We start from the raw sequence: 15631 nt of genomic DNA on the forward strand, positions 1-15631 counted from the left end.
GGTACAGATGAGTGTTTTCAGGATGTCGAGCGTCACTTGACCACGCGCAGAGCCGTGCCGCTGACTGTCCTGCAGAGGGCGCAGTCCCTTCCGATACTTTCCTGACAGGTGACTGCCTGCCCTTTGCTGAAATAGTGCCCGGGGATGAGGTCGCATTACCTCCTGGGCAGCACCCTGCATGGACACGGTCTCTGTTCACTTGACCGCCATGTGTGTGGCTGTTTCACCAACTCTGAGAGCTGCCGACACGAGATGCCGAGGCCGGATGAGCCGTGTAAAAAGCAGGCGAACAGATGCCAGGGAGAGAGACATGGCTTTTCTTCCTGATGTTGAGGGTGAGCCGCAGAAATGACCAGCACCTGATCATTTTTGACCCACACAGCGGTGATTTCACATGGTTCAACGTCAGAGTTATTTGTGTGAAGGTGAATGAGAAAGGGCCGACATCACTCCATTTCAGATGAAGACTTGCTGGTGGCAAATGAAAAGAGTGACTGGGCAAGAAAATGGGTGTAATCAGACGTATTTGCTGAGCCTGCTCGACACTGGGGCATAGTAACGGGGCGAGGGCAGACCTGGGGCTGCGGGGATGACGGTCAGGGGAGTCAACAGGGAAAAGGCAGGAAGAAGGACCAAGGAGCCCAGTGTCGCTCACTGTTCCCCCCACAGCAATTCCCACAGCGCTCTCTGCATGCCAGCTTCTTAATAAATCTTTGGTAAATTGAATAGATATTTTAATTGCTTGATTAATAATTCATTCATTGTCTAAAGTTGTTCATGATGTTGCAGAAAGCTTTCTATTTCTGAGTTCTAGCACCCCACTTCCACGTTGAGACAACCCAAGAGACGAAGCAATTCCCCCGCCTGGTATTAATGCCTCCCGTATAATTTATTTACGGTGCATCAGCATTTTGTTTGGTGTCCACAACCCGCGTCTTCGCCCATGCCTCAGAAGCAGTTTCTAAAAATGTCTCCCCCTTATTTTCTTGGTAAAACTTCCGCACTGCCTACGCCCATTAGATACCAGTGGCCTTGACATAGGCCCATGGTCTGGTGGGCGGGTGGGGGAGCAGGATCAGTTAGTGGGAGGGCCCTCAGCCACGGGCCCGCCCTACACTGAAATGGCGGCTGCTTCCACCAATCCTGTAGCAGCTCCAGAGGTGGCGGGTCACATAAACTGTTCACCTGCTTACATATCTCTGGTGTTTATGTTGATTGGTTAGTTATCCAAAATTCTGATATTGAACATTTGAATATACAAAGTTCAGATTCCTATAACAGTAATCCTATATAATAAAAGGCTATTATGCAAATCAACCAAACAGGGGGACGACTGGTCACTATGACGTGCACTGACCACCAGGGGGCAGACACTCAATGCAGGAGCTGCCCCTTGATGGTCAGTGCACTCCCACAGGGGGAGCGCCACTCAGCCAGAAGCCGGGCTCACAGCTGGCAAGCACAGCGGCAGTGGCGGGAGCCTCTCCTGCCTCCACGGCAGCAATAAGGATGTCTGACTGATGGCTTAGGCCCACTCCCAGGGGGCCTATATCCCCAGAGGGCTCCCGGACTGCAAGTGGGTGCAGGCTGGGCTGAGGGACTCCCCCCGCCACTCGAGTGCATGAATTTTTTGTACTGGGCCTCTAGTATTAATATAAAACTTTAGAATCTATAAGACATTTTTATTTCCCTCTGGCATTAGACTACGTTTTATACATATAAACTCTTTGAACAGATAAGAATACCTATATAAGTCAAACATTTCTGAAGTATAGTCTATCTCAAATAAATACATACATAGCAGCAAAGAAAATGTAAATTTTGAAAAAACTAACAAACATAAAAATACTAGCTTTGATTCCAAAGTTATCCAAGTTGTCAGAGGAAATTTTTAAAAGGCGCGATTACTGATCTTTCTATGTGAAATCAATATTGACAGTTACAAGACTTTGAAGTAAAAGTAGAACATGTCTAACTAACAATAGGTCCTTCGAAATTCTTTCATGCTTGTAAAGTGCAATCTCATCTGACACCCACAACACGGCCTAAAACGGAAAATGTCTGAGGAAGTTAGGACGAGCACCAAGGGCGATAATGATGTTTAAAAAGAAGGGAAAACATCCTTCGGCAGTCTCACCAGGGAGTCTCGGTTGGAAATGTCCTCCGTCCACATGACCATCCTGCTTGGTCCATGCCAGCCACAGGGCGGAAGTGCTGGGACGTTTATACCACCCCTCCCCCACCCCAGCACCCCCACAGCAGGAGCAGCCATCAGCCACAGAGCCTGGGCCTGGTGTGCCCCATCCCAGCCCCATCGCCCCTTGGGTAGAGGGGTCCCAAGGTGTGCGATCTGCACCCTAGAGCTGCCCTCGGGGATGCTGGCTCAGTAGGACACTGCCTAGGGCTGCTTCCCTTCACTGCTCCCGACCAGTATCCCCTCACTGACCAAATAGACTGCCGCACTCACAGCTCTACAGTAGGTTCCGCTTCCGGGAGGCCTCAAGTTAAAACAGTGTTTTACAGCCTGTGTCTCACAATCTAACACCTGCAACAACCGTGGGAGTCTCAGGAGGAAGGGAACAACCTGGTATAACCAGACTCCCAAACACTGACTGGCTCCCACTCATGTCTCAGGGAGCACAGAAGGGAAGCAGCCCTAGGCATTGTCCTACTGAGCCACCAGCTCTAGGTTAACTGTGTGTGCTGTGGACTATTGGAAAAAAACAATTATCTATCTGCTTATCTACCTATCATCTATCTATTATCTATCTATCATTTATCTATCTATCTATCTGTCAAAAATTTGAGTCCATGGCAATGTATACTTCCTCACTGGGTTTGTGAGGCATGTGTGGGTGGGTGGTACTCACCCAAGACCACCTTCATTCAAGTCAAGGCCCAGTTTGGGAACCATTTAGACAGGCTGCAAGACCTTCTGAGGATCGGGTGTCCTCTCATTGACCTCCCCCTCAGATCATGACCCTTCAGTCATATCGCCAAGTGGGGGAGGTTTCTAGAACCCCTATCCACGGCAGCCTCTGAAATGTGACTCTTTTCTTCTCATCCCTGCGTAGTCACTGAAAACATGGTTTATTCCCTCGGCCATTCCTTCTGGATCAGTGGGCGGTAACTGCTCACTATCTGAGTAGGTACTGATACTACTGAGATGTTTTAAAAATACGTAGCGGTTCTCAACCTGGGGGTCACGAACAATGAAAATACATCCTGCATATCAGATATTTAATTACGATTCATAACAGTAGCAAAATTACATTTATGTAGTAGCAACAAAAATAATTTTATGGTTGGGGGTCACCACAACATGAGGAACTGTATTAAAGGGTCGCGGCATTAGGAAGGTTGAGAATTTTTCCTCATTGTGTTTGCTTTTCCTGATTCTCTAGTTGGCAACTAGCAGATGATGGAGACCTAGAGGTGTTATTTAAAATCCTTAGGTTAGAAGAGATTATGCGGGGAATGAATGTACAGGGAGAAGAGGAAGGGTCCCAGAATTCAGTCACTAGGCTGGCCAACTCTGAGGCCTGGCCCGGAGAAAGGACCAGCAAGCAGACATAAATGGTCAGGGCAGTAAGTGGAGGGGGGCGTTTTCATTGTGCTCTGTTGTTAGGAAGGGAGGTGGCTCAGCATGTTTCCTAACGTAAGATGCAGAGGGGAAACGCGACGAGCAGCTGAGAGAACAGGGGGCTGTCGGAGGGGACCTGGCCTCTCCAAGGTCAGTGGAAACGCATTTAAGGGGTTTGGATGGATCACAGCCAGCTCATTCGTAGAGTCTGGAAGGAAGGCCTAGCAGGGGAAGACAAGAGGGATGAAGGCTGCTTCTGGAAGTTTTAGGAGTGAGGAGTAGTGAATGGAACAGGACGACCCAGCAAGCCCTCACTGAAATGATCACCCAGAGACTAGAGGTGAGTTCAGGATGGGCACAGGCAAGTCTCTCTGAGTAAAACGTCCTGAGAAATGGATGTCCAACCGATAAGGAGAAGGGCATCTGAGGCTGTGTTTTTTAGAGTCATGGCCTGTAACAGTGACCTTCACATTGACCTTCACCTCTGTGCTCACTGGAGCAGAACCGAGCAATATGTTCACCCACTGGAGCTGTAAATATATTTTGCTGTTCCGTTCGCATGGCAACTTCCTTAATCTCGGTTAATTATTCTGCAAGAACTCCCACAGGACATCACAGAGCATATTCCTGGAGTGTCCCTATAATTGTCTGTCGAGGGCCTAGATGGGAGTTTAATTTAACGACTTGATGCAAGCCCCTTGGTGAATGCAAATGCTCAGTGAAGTCCGGTTAGGCTGGCCTGGGAGGAGGTCAGGTGCCCCACACTTCCCAGCCGCTGATGGGGAGACTGTTTACAGGCATATAACTCAGTCTGACCTCACACTTAAGAAAATATACGGATGGCCAAGCATAAACTCTAGGAAAATGTAATGCGGGAATTCCCACTCAAAATGGGAACCCAAACTGTACGTATGGTACCTGCGAATATGTAGCAGCTCTAGAGAAAAAAACTACAAAAAAACTTCTGAGAGACATAAAGTAAGAGTAATAAATGGAAAACATACATTATTGGATATGGAACTTTTCTGGTTATCAGGTGTATTGAACATGGAAAATTTACAGATCTAAACACCGAAAGGCTCATGGAAATAGGATGCTGTGTTTATTTGAAAGACGCATTAGCAGCGGCAGCAAAGGCTTCGGATCAGCTACCCGCCCGCAGCGATAGCACACGAACCATGATCTTCTTTGAGGAAGTAGCAGCTGCCATGTAGTCTTTGGCTTCTCAATCAGAATGGAAGTTTCCCTAAACACACACACACACACACACACACACACACACACACACACCCCTGCTGATCATAGTGTTATACAAATGCCTACATCAAAGTCCTGAGGTAATTAAGTGATCTCTTCCATTTCCCTATAGGATATTCTAATTAGCATACATTTCCTTAATTCCCTGCCATTACCAAGGACAATGAGATTCTTCCAGTTGTATTTATTTTTTTTGCTCGACAACAAATTGTACTTGCTGTTTTATTGCCTCAGAGTGAAAATACATAGATTACCCATAATCAATCTGTGGCAAAACTGGCTCCGGGAAAATGAAGGATTATTAGGTCATTATCGAAGCCTCCCTGGTCAATCAAGGGCAGACTCCTGCGGCAGTCACGCCCGGCCATCTCCTTCTCCTCTTCACAAGCCAAACCCCACGTTAATTGGCTTATCTATTCTTCTCCTTTGACCCGAGCGACTTGGGCAAAGCTGACCCACCCCCAGCTCATGCCATGAGGTGACAGTAACCAAATGGAAAACAATGGAAACTCAACAAAGCGCTGCCATCTCTTTGGCCAGAGATCGGGTCACCTGTCCAGGACTGAACTACAGACTCAGCTGGCCGAACCGACCAGAGGACCTGTTACTCCTCGGCGACAGGAGAGAGCTCTTTGTCTCTTTCTCTGATTCATAGCAAAAGTACATCTACGCCAACCCTCCCTCCAAAGAGTAGGCAAAAGGGAGTTTTAGTTAAAATAATATCTTGTCCGTATCATAAACATGATATGAAAAATAACACTAGCAATATCTATTGAGTGCTCACGATACGTGAATGCTGTGTGTATCGTCTCTCTTAAGCATTAATTAGGACAGAGAGGCCTAGAAAGATTCATCATTTGCCCCAAGTCACAAACATGGTAAGCTCAATGTTTGGAATTTAAACACATACCAAGGCTGACAGCATCTCCTCTCACGGTTATGGGTAAGGAGAGTACTGACCACCCGGTAACAGACTTGCTCGAAGAACCTTGCGATTTACAAAGGCCAACTCCCACCCACGCTCTGGTCTGCAGAGGCAGGGCCGGCTGCCCGGAGACAAGAACGCCGGGCAGGACCAGTCACCCTGGGCCCCGCCCAGTCCCAGTCCCGCTCTCTGTTCTCCTGGGTCTTTGTTCTCCCGCCTGAGCTGCTGGGAATAGCCTTTCGGGCTTTCTCAGCCAGAAGAACCTGGATCAGAAGTCCTACTCAGCCCTGGCAGGTCAAGTACCCATGGGAACCAACATACCCGGACGTGAAGCCGACCCCAGTGCCGTCACCCACCTTGGGCATGCAGACGACCAGATGCCCTGTCGTCTGAGACCTTCTAGCAGAGCTGCTGTCAGGTTTGACCTCTGCCGGAAGGACGAGCTGAAATGGCTGAAAGTGAACACCAGGTGTCAGAGAGCAAGGGCATCTGACATGAGAGTAGTTGCTTGAGGAGGTATTTTCATGACAAGTTTACGACTCCACATTCAATTTTTAAAGACGAGCTTAGATTGACTAGAAGAACACTAATACATGGGCTGTGCTTGACATGCATGACCTGTTTTACCTATTTTAATGAACAGTCAGTCTAAAGAATAATCATCAATCAAAATCAAAGGAAACACTCATCGGTCCATTTTTGTTAATGTGGCTGATAAAGAATTTGCAGATAAAAATCACTGTCATGAGACATGAACATGTTTCCATTTTAAAGTCTTTGAGCGACCTCAGATGAATGATCAGAATTAGCACAGACTCCTCTTTCAAAAATGATGAAACTACACTTACCAAGAATGGAAAGCATTGGCAATTTAAATTTTAAATGGGCATACTATTTAAATGTAATTTCAAGTGTAGCCTACGACATATATAAAAGTCAGCCTTGGACTAAGTACCCACGCAACAGACACAGGATAAACATATTAATTTATCCAGCCACACGGCGGTCAGCAAGCATTCCTGCTAAATACCCCTCCCCTGGCAGAGTCACGTGCCTAAGAAACAGCTCTCTGATTGGCTTTCCCCTTTTCCATTTTAATATTACTTTAAAAAAACGTTCAGGCAACTAGCATAGTCCAAGGGTTGACTTTGGAGACGGAGCCAGCCCACAGGGCATCCTTACCTTTCCCTTGACCGTTACTCGCACGTAAGTTGGCTGCACGTCAACATTGATCAGAGAGGTATCCATGTACCTTGAAAATTCAACACATGAAACACACGCAGTCTTGTGAGTTTCCAAGAACATTAAGTTTGCAAACAAATTTACAAATACAAACCCTCACTTAGGGGACCCCTTTAAATGGAGAGTTTAAAATGTCCATGCTAAACAGGCCTTAAAAAATTAGCTTTGAGTTAATCCTCAGACCAAAGGAAATGCAACGTATCAGCAATTCCGTTTTTAGGCCCATGTGTACACTTGGCATTGACTGCCCCTAACCGAAAAGTATCAGAGGTCTGAAACGTCAGAGGCTTGCAAAAACCAGCTTGCCGTGGTCTTTCGTGAATATTTTATTTTAAGCCCCTAAAACTGACATGAATAGCCAGGGATGCTGACTGCACTCTGCTTGGGGCCTGCAACCCCGGCCCCACTTCCTTAGCTGCTCTGCATCCCTGGCGGTGCCCTGCAGCTGCCCCGATAGCATCTTCCCTGTGGGCTTACTTCCCTGGAAGGCACGGCCTGCTGAGTGAGCAGAGTCTATGACAGTGACCCCGGGATCGGCTGGCAATTATTCTCCTTGACTTTCTGAGCAAATGGAAGATGTAGATTTCACCTCTCCTTTAGCCAAACACTATAGTTTTATATATATATATATATATATATATATATATATATATATATATATATATATATATATTTTTTTTTTTTTTTTTTTTTCAGAGAAGAAGGGAGAGAAACATCAATGATGAGAGAGAATCATTGATCTGCTGCCTCCTGCACACCCCCTACTGGGGATCAAGCTCGCAACCCGGGCACATGTCCTGAATAGGAATCGAACCGTGACCTTCTGGTTCATAGGTTAACACTCAACCACTGAGCCACACCGGCCAGGCTACTTCTATATTTTAAAATCCTGATTGTGAGTAGTAGAAAATCCAGTGATGATTCAAAAATCAGACACATCCAGGCAGGTGGGGAACCCCGGGGTTACAGGCACAAGGTTCAGGCACACACACCTGTGAGGGAGGGCTCCACGCCTTCCTGTGTTAGTACCTGGGACCACGTTCCTTCACCTCTCTAAGCTCAGCCTCCTCATCTGTAAAATCAAGATAAAAATAGTGCCTATTCCCTAAGATAGCTATGAAGATACATGCATGTTGCCTATAAACACAGTTAGTGTTTATAAAACGTCATTTTATTTTTACAAAATCCTGGTACTAAAAGGTAGAGTCAAGGTCTCCTAAAACTTCAGTTTCAATACCTGCCACATGAGTGGATGGCATATTCTTTCTCATGCTTAGGGCCTCGGAAGGTGTGTCCCCCTGGCCTGACCGGCGAGGTCTTTGCGCGCGCTGCTTTTCTCTGCCTCAAACACCCACCTGCCCGTTCTACGCCGACCTCACTGTTTCTCATCCCTGGATTTTCAATGCTCAGATCGCTGGCTTTCCCTCACTCTCTGAAAATGTACCCCCTCCCGTGTAACTCCAGGGTAATAAGCCCTCCTGGTTCACTGGGATATGAGAGACAGAATAAAAGAGAGCAAGTAAAAAAGCCCTTAAAAAGAGGAAGACCTGTACTATAATTCATGTGTACAAATGTTGACTCCCATCATCAGCATGCATTCATTCATTCATTCATTCATTCCTGTACTTACTGAATTCCCACCAGGTACCAGGCACTGTTTTAGGTGCTGGAGACATAAGAAGGGGGAACAAGCAAACAAAACAAAGTTCTTGCCTTGACCGTAGATTTTTAAAAATACAAGTAAATGTATAGTTTGTCAGGTAGAAATCAAAAAGTGTGTGTCGGGGGGGGGGGGGGGGCGTAGAGAGACGTGCTGGGAGAGGAGTGGACACTGTTTTATATCAAACCAAGTTTCATTTCAAAACGTGTCACAACTCAAGAGGTCGCAACTGAGAATGGAAACAGGTGGAAGTGCCGTTACATAAATGCACAGTGAAATGTCTTTACCTGTACACAGCCAGGTCCAGGATGATCTGGTTGCGTTTCTCATCATCTTTCAAAGAGAAGTCAAGTCTAAGGAATAATCCATTTTGGGAAGAAGGAGGAGGAAAAGAAAGATGACATCTTTAGCAATACTTTATAGGTAGCTTCGTCCCATTACCAAAAGCAAATTTCATAATTATTGTAATTTCCCATGACACACTTATTTTGGTAGCTGAACAATGAAATGTCGACGTTGATTTAAAAATGTCAACAGACACCTATAATGTGCTCATAATTTGTTTACATTGCTTAAAGGTGCGGATCTTAAGGTAAATTACAGACACAAAGTGAGCATTGGTGCAGAGACAGAGACATCTGGTGGTTAAAGTTTTCCTTTCCATTTTATTGGAAATATTCATGGAGAACTAAATGCTGTATTTGTCTCCCCTTCTCCAACATGCATGCTAGTCCTTCAGTTTTAAACGGTCTTGTCTCCTATTCCCCAGCCATCTTTTTTCTTCTCCCTCCACCTTTCCATACCTTGGGAAATGCTGAGACACTGCCCATTATTTTATTTTATTTTTCTAAAAATATTTTTGAATTGATTTTAGAAAGAGAGGAAGGGAGAGAGATAGAAACATCAGTGATGAGAGAGAATCATTGATCAGCTTCCTCCTGCACACCCCCTCCTGGGGATCGAGCCCGCAACCTGGGCATGTGCCCTGACCGGGAATGGAACCGTGACCTCCTGGTCCATAGGTTGACCCTCAACCACGGAGCCACACCAGCTGGGCTTGCCCATTATTTATCCATTTTGGGAAGAAGAGATGTTTCCTCATCTCCATTTCACAGATGAGGAAACAGAGGCTCAGAGAAGCTGCCGCCGCTGGGAAAGAGGCCACGGGCCCAGAGAGGCAGGACTGTAAAGCCCTAGGTCTCTCAGCTACACCCTGAGGCCACGTCCTCGGTGTGACTCCCATGCTGTGCAGAATCACTGTGTCAGAGTTACTTGGTCCCTTTTCTTTCCAGCACTTCACTTAGCACGTTACTCTGTAAAACACATGACCCAGCAGTAGTGAAGAATCTAAGCTCAACTGTTCGGAAAATGTAACATCAGCCACAGGTCTGGCTGTCAGCAGTTTGTCTGCTAGTAGCAGCCACTCTCCTTGATTCCAACAGTCCAGCTGTATAGGACTTCAGTTACTCAAATGGCCTGTGCATGTTTTAAAGCTCATCTCAGGAGCTTTGTTAATGTGCTGGCCCCTCTGCCTTGGCTGCTACGCCCCGGTGTTCCGGCCAGCCAACCCAAACTCCCCCTTCACACAACACCTGAAAGGTCATTTCAGAGGTTTCCTATGGCAGAGATTGCGTTCATTCCCCACGATCTGCTTCCCCTTTCTCACCAGGAAGAGCACCCCTGATTTTAACTAGGAACGGGGCTCTGCAGAATAAAGACTACATTTTCCAGCCTCCCTTGCAGCTAGATGAGGTCATGTGACTTCGTTCTGGGAAGGAAAGTGTTGTATGGTGCTTCCTGGGAATTTTACTAAAGAGAGGCAGTGTGTATCCTTCCTTTCCTTCCCCCTTCTTTGTTCAGCTGGGTAGAAGAGATTACAGGAGGCCAAGAGAGGAACCACGGAGTGTGCTTAAGAAGCTATTGGAATTGTCCAGGTTTTGTTGACACAGAATAAGCTCCAGAGGGCACAGTTGATTTGGGGGGGGGGGGGGGGGAGGGGAGTGTCCAGGAGCAGGGAAGAGAATGAATTGGACTAGAGAGGGTAGATCAGATATTATTACACTTAAGGATTTCCAGTGTGAATGTTTTTCCTCTCTCATTAACTTCATGGAGTTATTTATATCAATTTTCCCCTAGCTCCCGAATGCTTTGAGGATGTGTTCCGGGGTATAAAGTAGATGGGTTGGAGACATATCAATATTCTCAGCCAGCATGTTCATGGCAGAACTTAAAAAATTAATACACACAAGAATGATGCACTGGCAATTTTCAGACATAAAGCTGTAGATGGCCCAAAGTTTCGAGAGAGACATAAACATCCAGGATTTCCGTATGTCAAGATCATTTTCTGGATGTCAAGGAAGTAACATGTAACATGATGCACCCGAGAACATAATGGATGCTTTGCTTTCGAATGTGCACACGTGTCGTTCTTGTTAGAGTCATCGAGCTGGTGGGGAGAGGTCAGGGGGTCAGGCGTGTTCTCTGCAGAGCAAACCTGTCATGGGAATGACCGACACCACCCACTGGGCTGCTTCGTCTCCACGTGGGGTCACGTACTTGGGCTCGTTCACGTTCAGGGCCCTCCCATCTGCAGTGATCAACATCCTGGGTGGTTTCACTTTCTTCTTCTTTTCGCTGAAGGTTGGGGGAGGGTGGGAACAAGGGGCAGAGGGAAGAGGGAAAAATAAACAAGAGGAATATAAGTTACTGATCTGAGGAAGAGCGTTAAGAAAAAGGAATCAGAAATGTGTGACAACATCCACACTTGGCTGCTAGGAAGTCCATTCTGTGCTGGAAATTGACCGCAAAGCCAGGCTTCCGTACGGTTGTATCTATGTCTGCAAAGCGAAAATGTGAGCAAGACAATTTGCCAGATAATTTAACGGGGGGAGAAATCCTTTTCATGCCATACCCATTAATATTCAAATAAGTCAATTTTATGCATGATTTACCCAGATCACTGTCAGTTCTCCATTTGTGTGTGCAGCTTCTGCTTTCGTTAAAATGACAATTTTTATAATGCCACATAGAATCCATTTTATAGAAAGAAAAATACCAGCACATAAGGACCCATGTAAAAGGTCTAATCACAGCACTGTCTGTCGTAGCAACACCCTGGAACTGCCCCCAGCGCCCGCAGGGAGGAGGGACGGGGGCAACGTGGTATAGTCATAGACATTCTGTAGCTGTGAAAACATGTGCTTGCTCTTCACCTACTGATGTGACAGAAAAGCATTGATGATGGCCCCAGCTGGTTTGGCTCAGTGGATAGAGCGTCGGCCTGCAGACTGAAGGGTCCCAGGTTGGATTCCAGTCAAGGGCACATGCCCAGGTTGCGGGCTTGATCCCCAGTAGGGGGCGCGCAGGAGGCAGCCGATCAATGATCAAATGGACAAATTTGTTTAGATGACAAAATTGGAGGTAATTCCTTGCCTCGGGTTTGTATTGTTATTTTATTTTTCAATTCCTGTTTATATTCAATATTATTTTGTTAGATTCAGGCGTTCGGCATAGTGGTCAGACAATCATATATTTTACAGAGTGATCCCCCTGGTATTTCCAGCACCCACCTGGCACCGAACATAGTTCTTACAATATTATTGACTAGATTCCCTATTGTTCTTTTGGTATTTATGTCAGTTAACTTTATTTTAAAATATAAATTTATTTACACTTTCCTGCCTCTTAAACTGGGCCCCCAGGTCCAATAAATTAATGTTCCTTTGAACATTATTTTTCATGAGCCGGACGATGAAGGGGCATCCGGAACATCTGTTCAGGTAGAATGCAGAGCACTGAGCAGCGGCCGCGTGTTCACCCGAGTCAGCCGCGCTCTCTGAGGCTGTCAGGGAAGGAAAAATGTATCCTGCTTTCAGGCTCAATGAAATGTAATGTCTATATATAGGTTGCTCCCCCAAAATATATACACACTTTAATAGCTGATAGCTGTAGATTCTATGACATTTGGAAAATGAAATGTATTCTACCTTTATAATTATTCAAAGTGGACACACATTTTGGGGGACACCCTGTACATGTATACATATATATATATATATATATATAAACATATACAAGTATATTGTATATACATACATATATATACATATAGTTGGGTGCATATACATCAGAAATACTGTACTTGTTAAGTAAACATAGAATTTCCATTTCGAAGAGTTCTTGAGCCTGCAAAGCACTTTTACATTTATTGGCCCATTTGATTCTCTTAACAATACAGTGGTGCAGGGAAGGCGGGTGTGTGGTCCCTGTTTAACTGAGGAGGAAACCGAGGAGGAGAAGTTACCCAGCGTGAGTGGCAGAGCTGCAACAGGAATCCACACTTTCTGATGTCATCCGATGTTCTTCCCAAATCACCAAGTTGTACAGACAAGTATTTTAATGAGATTTGGTTCTCATGTTTGTACCCGGCTATCTACCTAATTCATGAAAGCAGCACCGGCTTTGCTCCTCTTTTGGTTTCTTACTGCATTTCAGAGCTGGCTGACTGCATTCCCAGCTCCCGAATCAGAAGCGTTCCCCTGGGTGACACAGTCTGCACACTGGCCTTAAGCAAGGGCAGGAACTGGAAAGGCACGGAGCCTATCTTTCAAAAAATCCTACTCTGGAAATAACGGCTTGTGCGTTCCAGCTTTTGACAATTCCACATAAATAATGTGAAAGTGAACGCATGCCGTTAAATGTCCAAGAGAGCTGTAGTAGGAAAATACAGCACCTAATGACATTCATTTCTAATTATTGATTTTGCAAATGCAAATACACAAAGGAACTCATTCTTCCGACAGAGTGGTCTTTCTCTCGGTGTCATGATGACTATTACCACTAACCCAGGCCCTACTAATACTCGACACGTTTAAAGAACTAAAGACATCCAAAGGAAACTCTACCAAAAATGCCGTAACTCATGACCTTTTAAGGGTCATTTGATATTCATAAATATTAGAGAATACAAGTCAACAAAACACTGAATTTAAAAAAAGCACAGTTTATGTGTGATGGCTAAGGAAGGTTGACCACAGATAATGAGTGAAAGAAAGAGCAACCATGAAAAGAGTCCGTAAGAGAGTGTAACCTTACTCTCAATGATGGGAGAAACGAAATACCTTAATTTTTCTTTGTCTTTTCGTTGTTTTTCCATATGTCTAAGAGTTTCCAATCTAGACTCAGGAGTAAACAAACAGGGCTTATTCCAGAACTCCAGGTCATCTTCCACGTCGCCTACTTTCTTCTTGTTGGGGTCCCCTGCCTGTACTTCCGGTGCCTGGGGGTGGTCTCCGCTCCCCACAGAAGGTGGGCTAGGAGAGAACAGAAAGACACAGAGCACATGAGACCAAAGATGGACGTGCGGGCTTCATCCTTAACGCTGCTCCTTACATACCTTATTCATTTTTCTCGTGTTACCTTCTCGACAGAACGTGTCTGAAAGAGAGCTTATCCGAGCCACATTGGAGGAATCGCCGGCCCAGCACGGGGTGGGCCCTCTCAGCCGGTGGCTGTCACCAGGAGGAATATGGCAGGAATCAGATTTGAGGGATCACACACCCCGCTGATGGGAGTGACCTGGGAGCCTTATAAACAGTACAGATTCCTGGGCTTTTGCAAGAGAGTCTAACTCAGCACCTTTGGGTTGAAGCCCAGGAATCTGTCTTTAATAAGATTTGGCAGGAGGTTCTGATCATTGGACGAACTCAGGGCCTACTGAGCCTTAGCCCTGGAGGAGGGACAGGGAGAAGAGGGCAGATGCTTCCTGTGAAAACGATGCTGTTACACCCAGTCGCGGGCTTTCTACTTGCGAGCCCACTGGTTGGCTCTCGGAGACAGTCCCAGAGCCTCCAAGTACCGCAGTGGCTGCCACAGCCATCAGTGTAACAACAAACTCTTCAGATGAATCGTCTGGGATGCAGGTGACACGCGCGCGGACCCCTTGGGAAGAGAACGCGGTTGGCGGCTTCTAACAAGAGTCAAGGGGAAGATGAACTCCAGTGATTTACATACGGATCCGCAGCGACGTCTGCGTCCCAGCGTCCGTCCAAGCCTGGGTGGCCTTCCTTCTCTCCGCGCTCCTGCTCTTCTCGAAGTTTCCTCTGGGCCTCGCTCTTGTCTCGGGCCCGTCTGAAGCAGTAGGCTTTCTCCTGCTCTCTGACTTGTCGCTCAACTTCAGGGAAGTCCTGCAATGCCTGGATCCTTTCGGAACGTTCTATTTCTTTCCCGTCCAGCCACTGGAATAAAAAACAGCCGACACGGAGCGATTATCCCAGAGTCGCCATCTGTATCGGCACCAGCTGACTTTGATGGGGATATTTTAAACTTAGAGACAATAAACTGCACCCAGGTGATGTGGGAAACATCAGAAACTCTGAGCTACGTCGATGTTGATTTCATACGATCAAAATATTCAAGTATATCGCAGCTTTCAGCAAAATAAATGGTGATTAAGATCCTCAAGTGGCTGGCAGGTGTGGCTCAGTGGTTGAGCATCGACCTAAGAACCAGGAGGTCACGGTTCGATTCCCCAGTCAGGGCACATGCCCGGGTTGTGGGCTCCATCCCCAGTAGGGGGCGTGCAGGAGGCAGCTGATCGATGTTTCTCTTTGATGTTTCTATCTCTCTCTCCATCTCCCTTCCTCTCTCTCTAAAATCAGTAAAAACACTTTTTTTAAAAAAAAAAAAAGATCCTCAAGTTAACCAGCTATTTTTAAGTTCTAGTAAACAGTTATGAACGCTGTTTTCAGAGAGAGGCTGTCGCCTGGTGTAGCCGCCACTCACAGCGGGCTTCCACAGGAGCACCAGCCGTCCGAGGCCCGACTTCCTACCCCGAGTGCACTCACCACCTCTCTCCCTGCTGGGGTCCAGGGGGATCTGAGAAGCGGAGCCTAAAGCACCTAGAGCAGCCGGGGCCTAGGTCTCGGGCACCCACCCGATGGCGCTCACCCTTCCAGCGGGT

The 15631-nt window shown here is 46.4% G+C and overlaps 1 protein-coding gene across 3 annotated transcripts in view; it reads right to left on the reverse strand.

The window, feature by feature from the left end:
- DNAAF11 (dynein axonemal assembly factor 11) overlaps positions 1-15631 on the reverse strand; it is a 32595-nt gene that overhangs the window by 6993 nt on the left and 9971 nt on the right. For 2 of the 3 annotated variants that reach the window (XR_011468213.1, XM_070392026.1), the window contains exons 5-10: positions 14683-14906; positions 13791-13982; positions 11227-11304; positions 8955-9020; positions 6948-7017; positions 6122-6217 (exon numbers count right to left, since the gene is read on the reverse strand). Coding sequence is in view for 2 of the 3 variants with exons in the window: in XM_070392026.1 (XP_070248127.1) it covers positions 6122-6217; positions 6948-7017; positions 8955-9020; positions 11227-11304; positions 13791-13982; positions 14683-14906 (726 nt within the window). In the remaining variant the exon portion in view is untranslated. Of the gene's footprint in view, positions 1-4798; positions 4830-6121; positions 6218-6947; positions 7018-8954; positions 9021-11226; positions 11305-13790; positions 13983-14682; positions 14907-15631 lie in introns of those variants that run through there. The other variant, XM_070392027.1, reaches the window with a different exon arrangement.

Source organism: Myotis yumanensis, unplaced genomic scaffold, assembly GCF_028538775.1.
Source record: "Myotis yumanensis isolate MYYU_CA2020_CCGP unplaced genomic scaffold, mMyoYum1.0.hap1 SCAF_15, whole genome shotgun sequence".
NCBI classification, from domain to species: Eukaryota; Metazoa; Chordata; class Mammalia; order Chiroptera; family Vespertilionidae; genus Myotis; species Myotis yumanensis.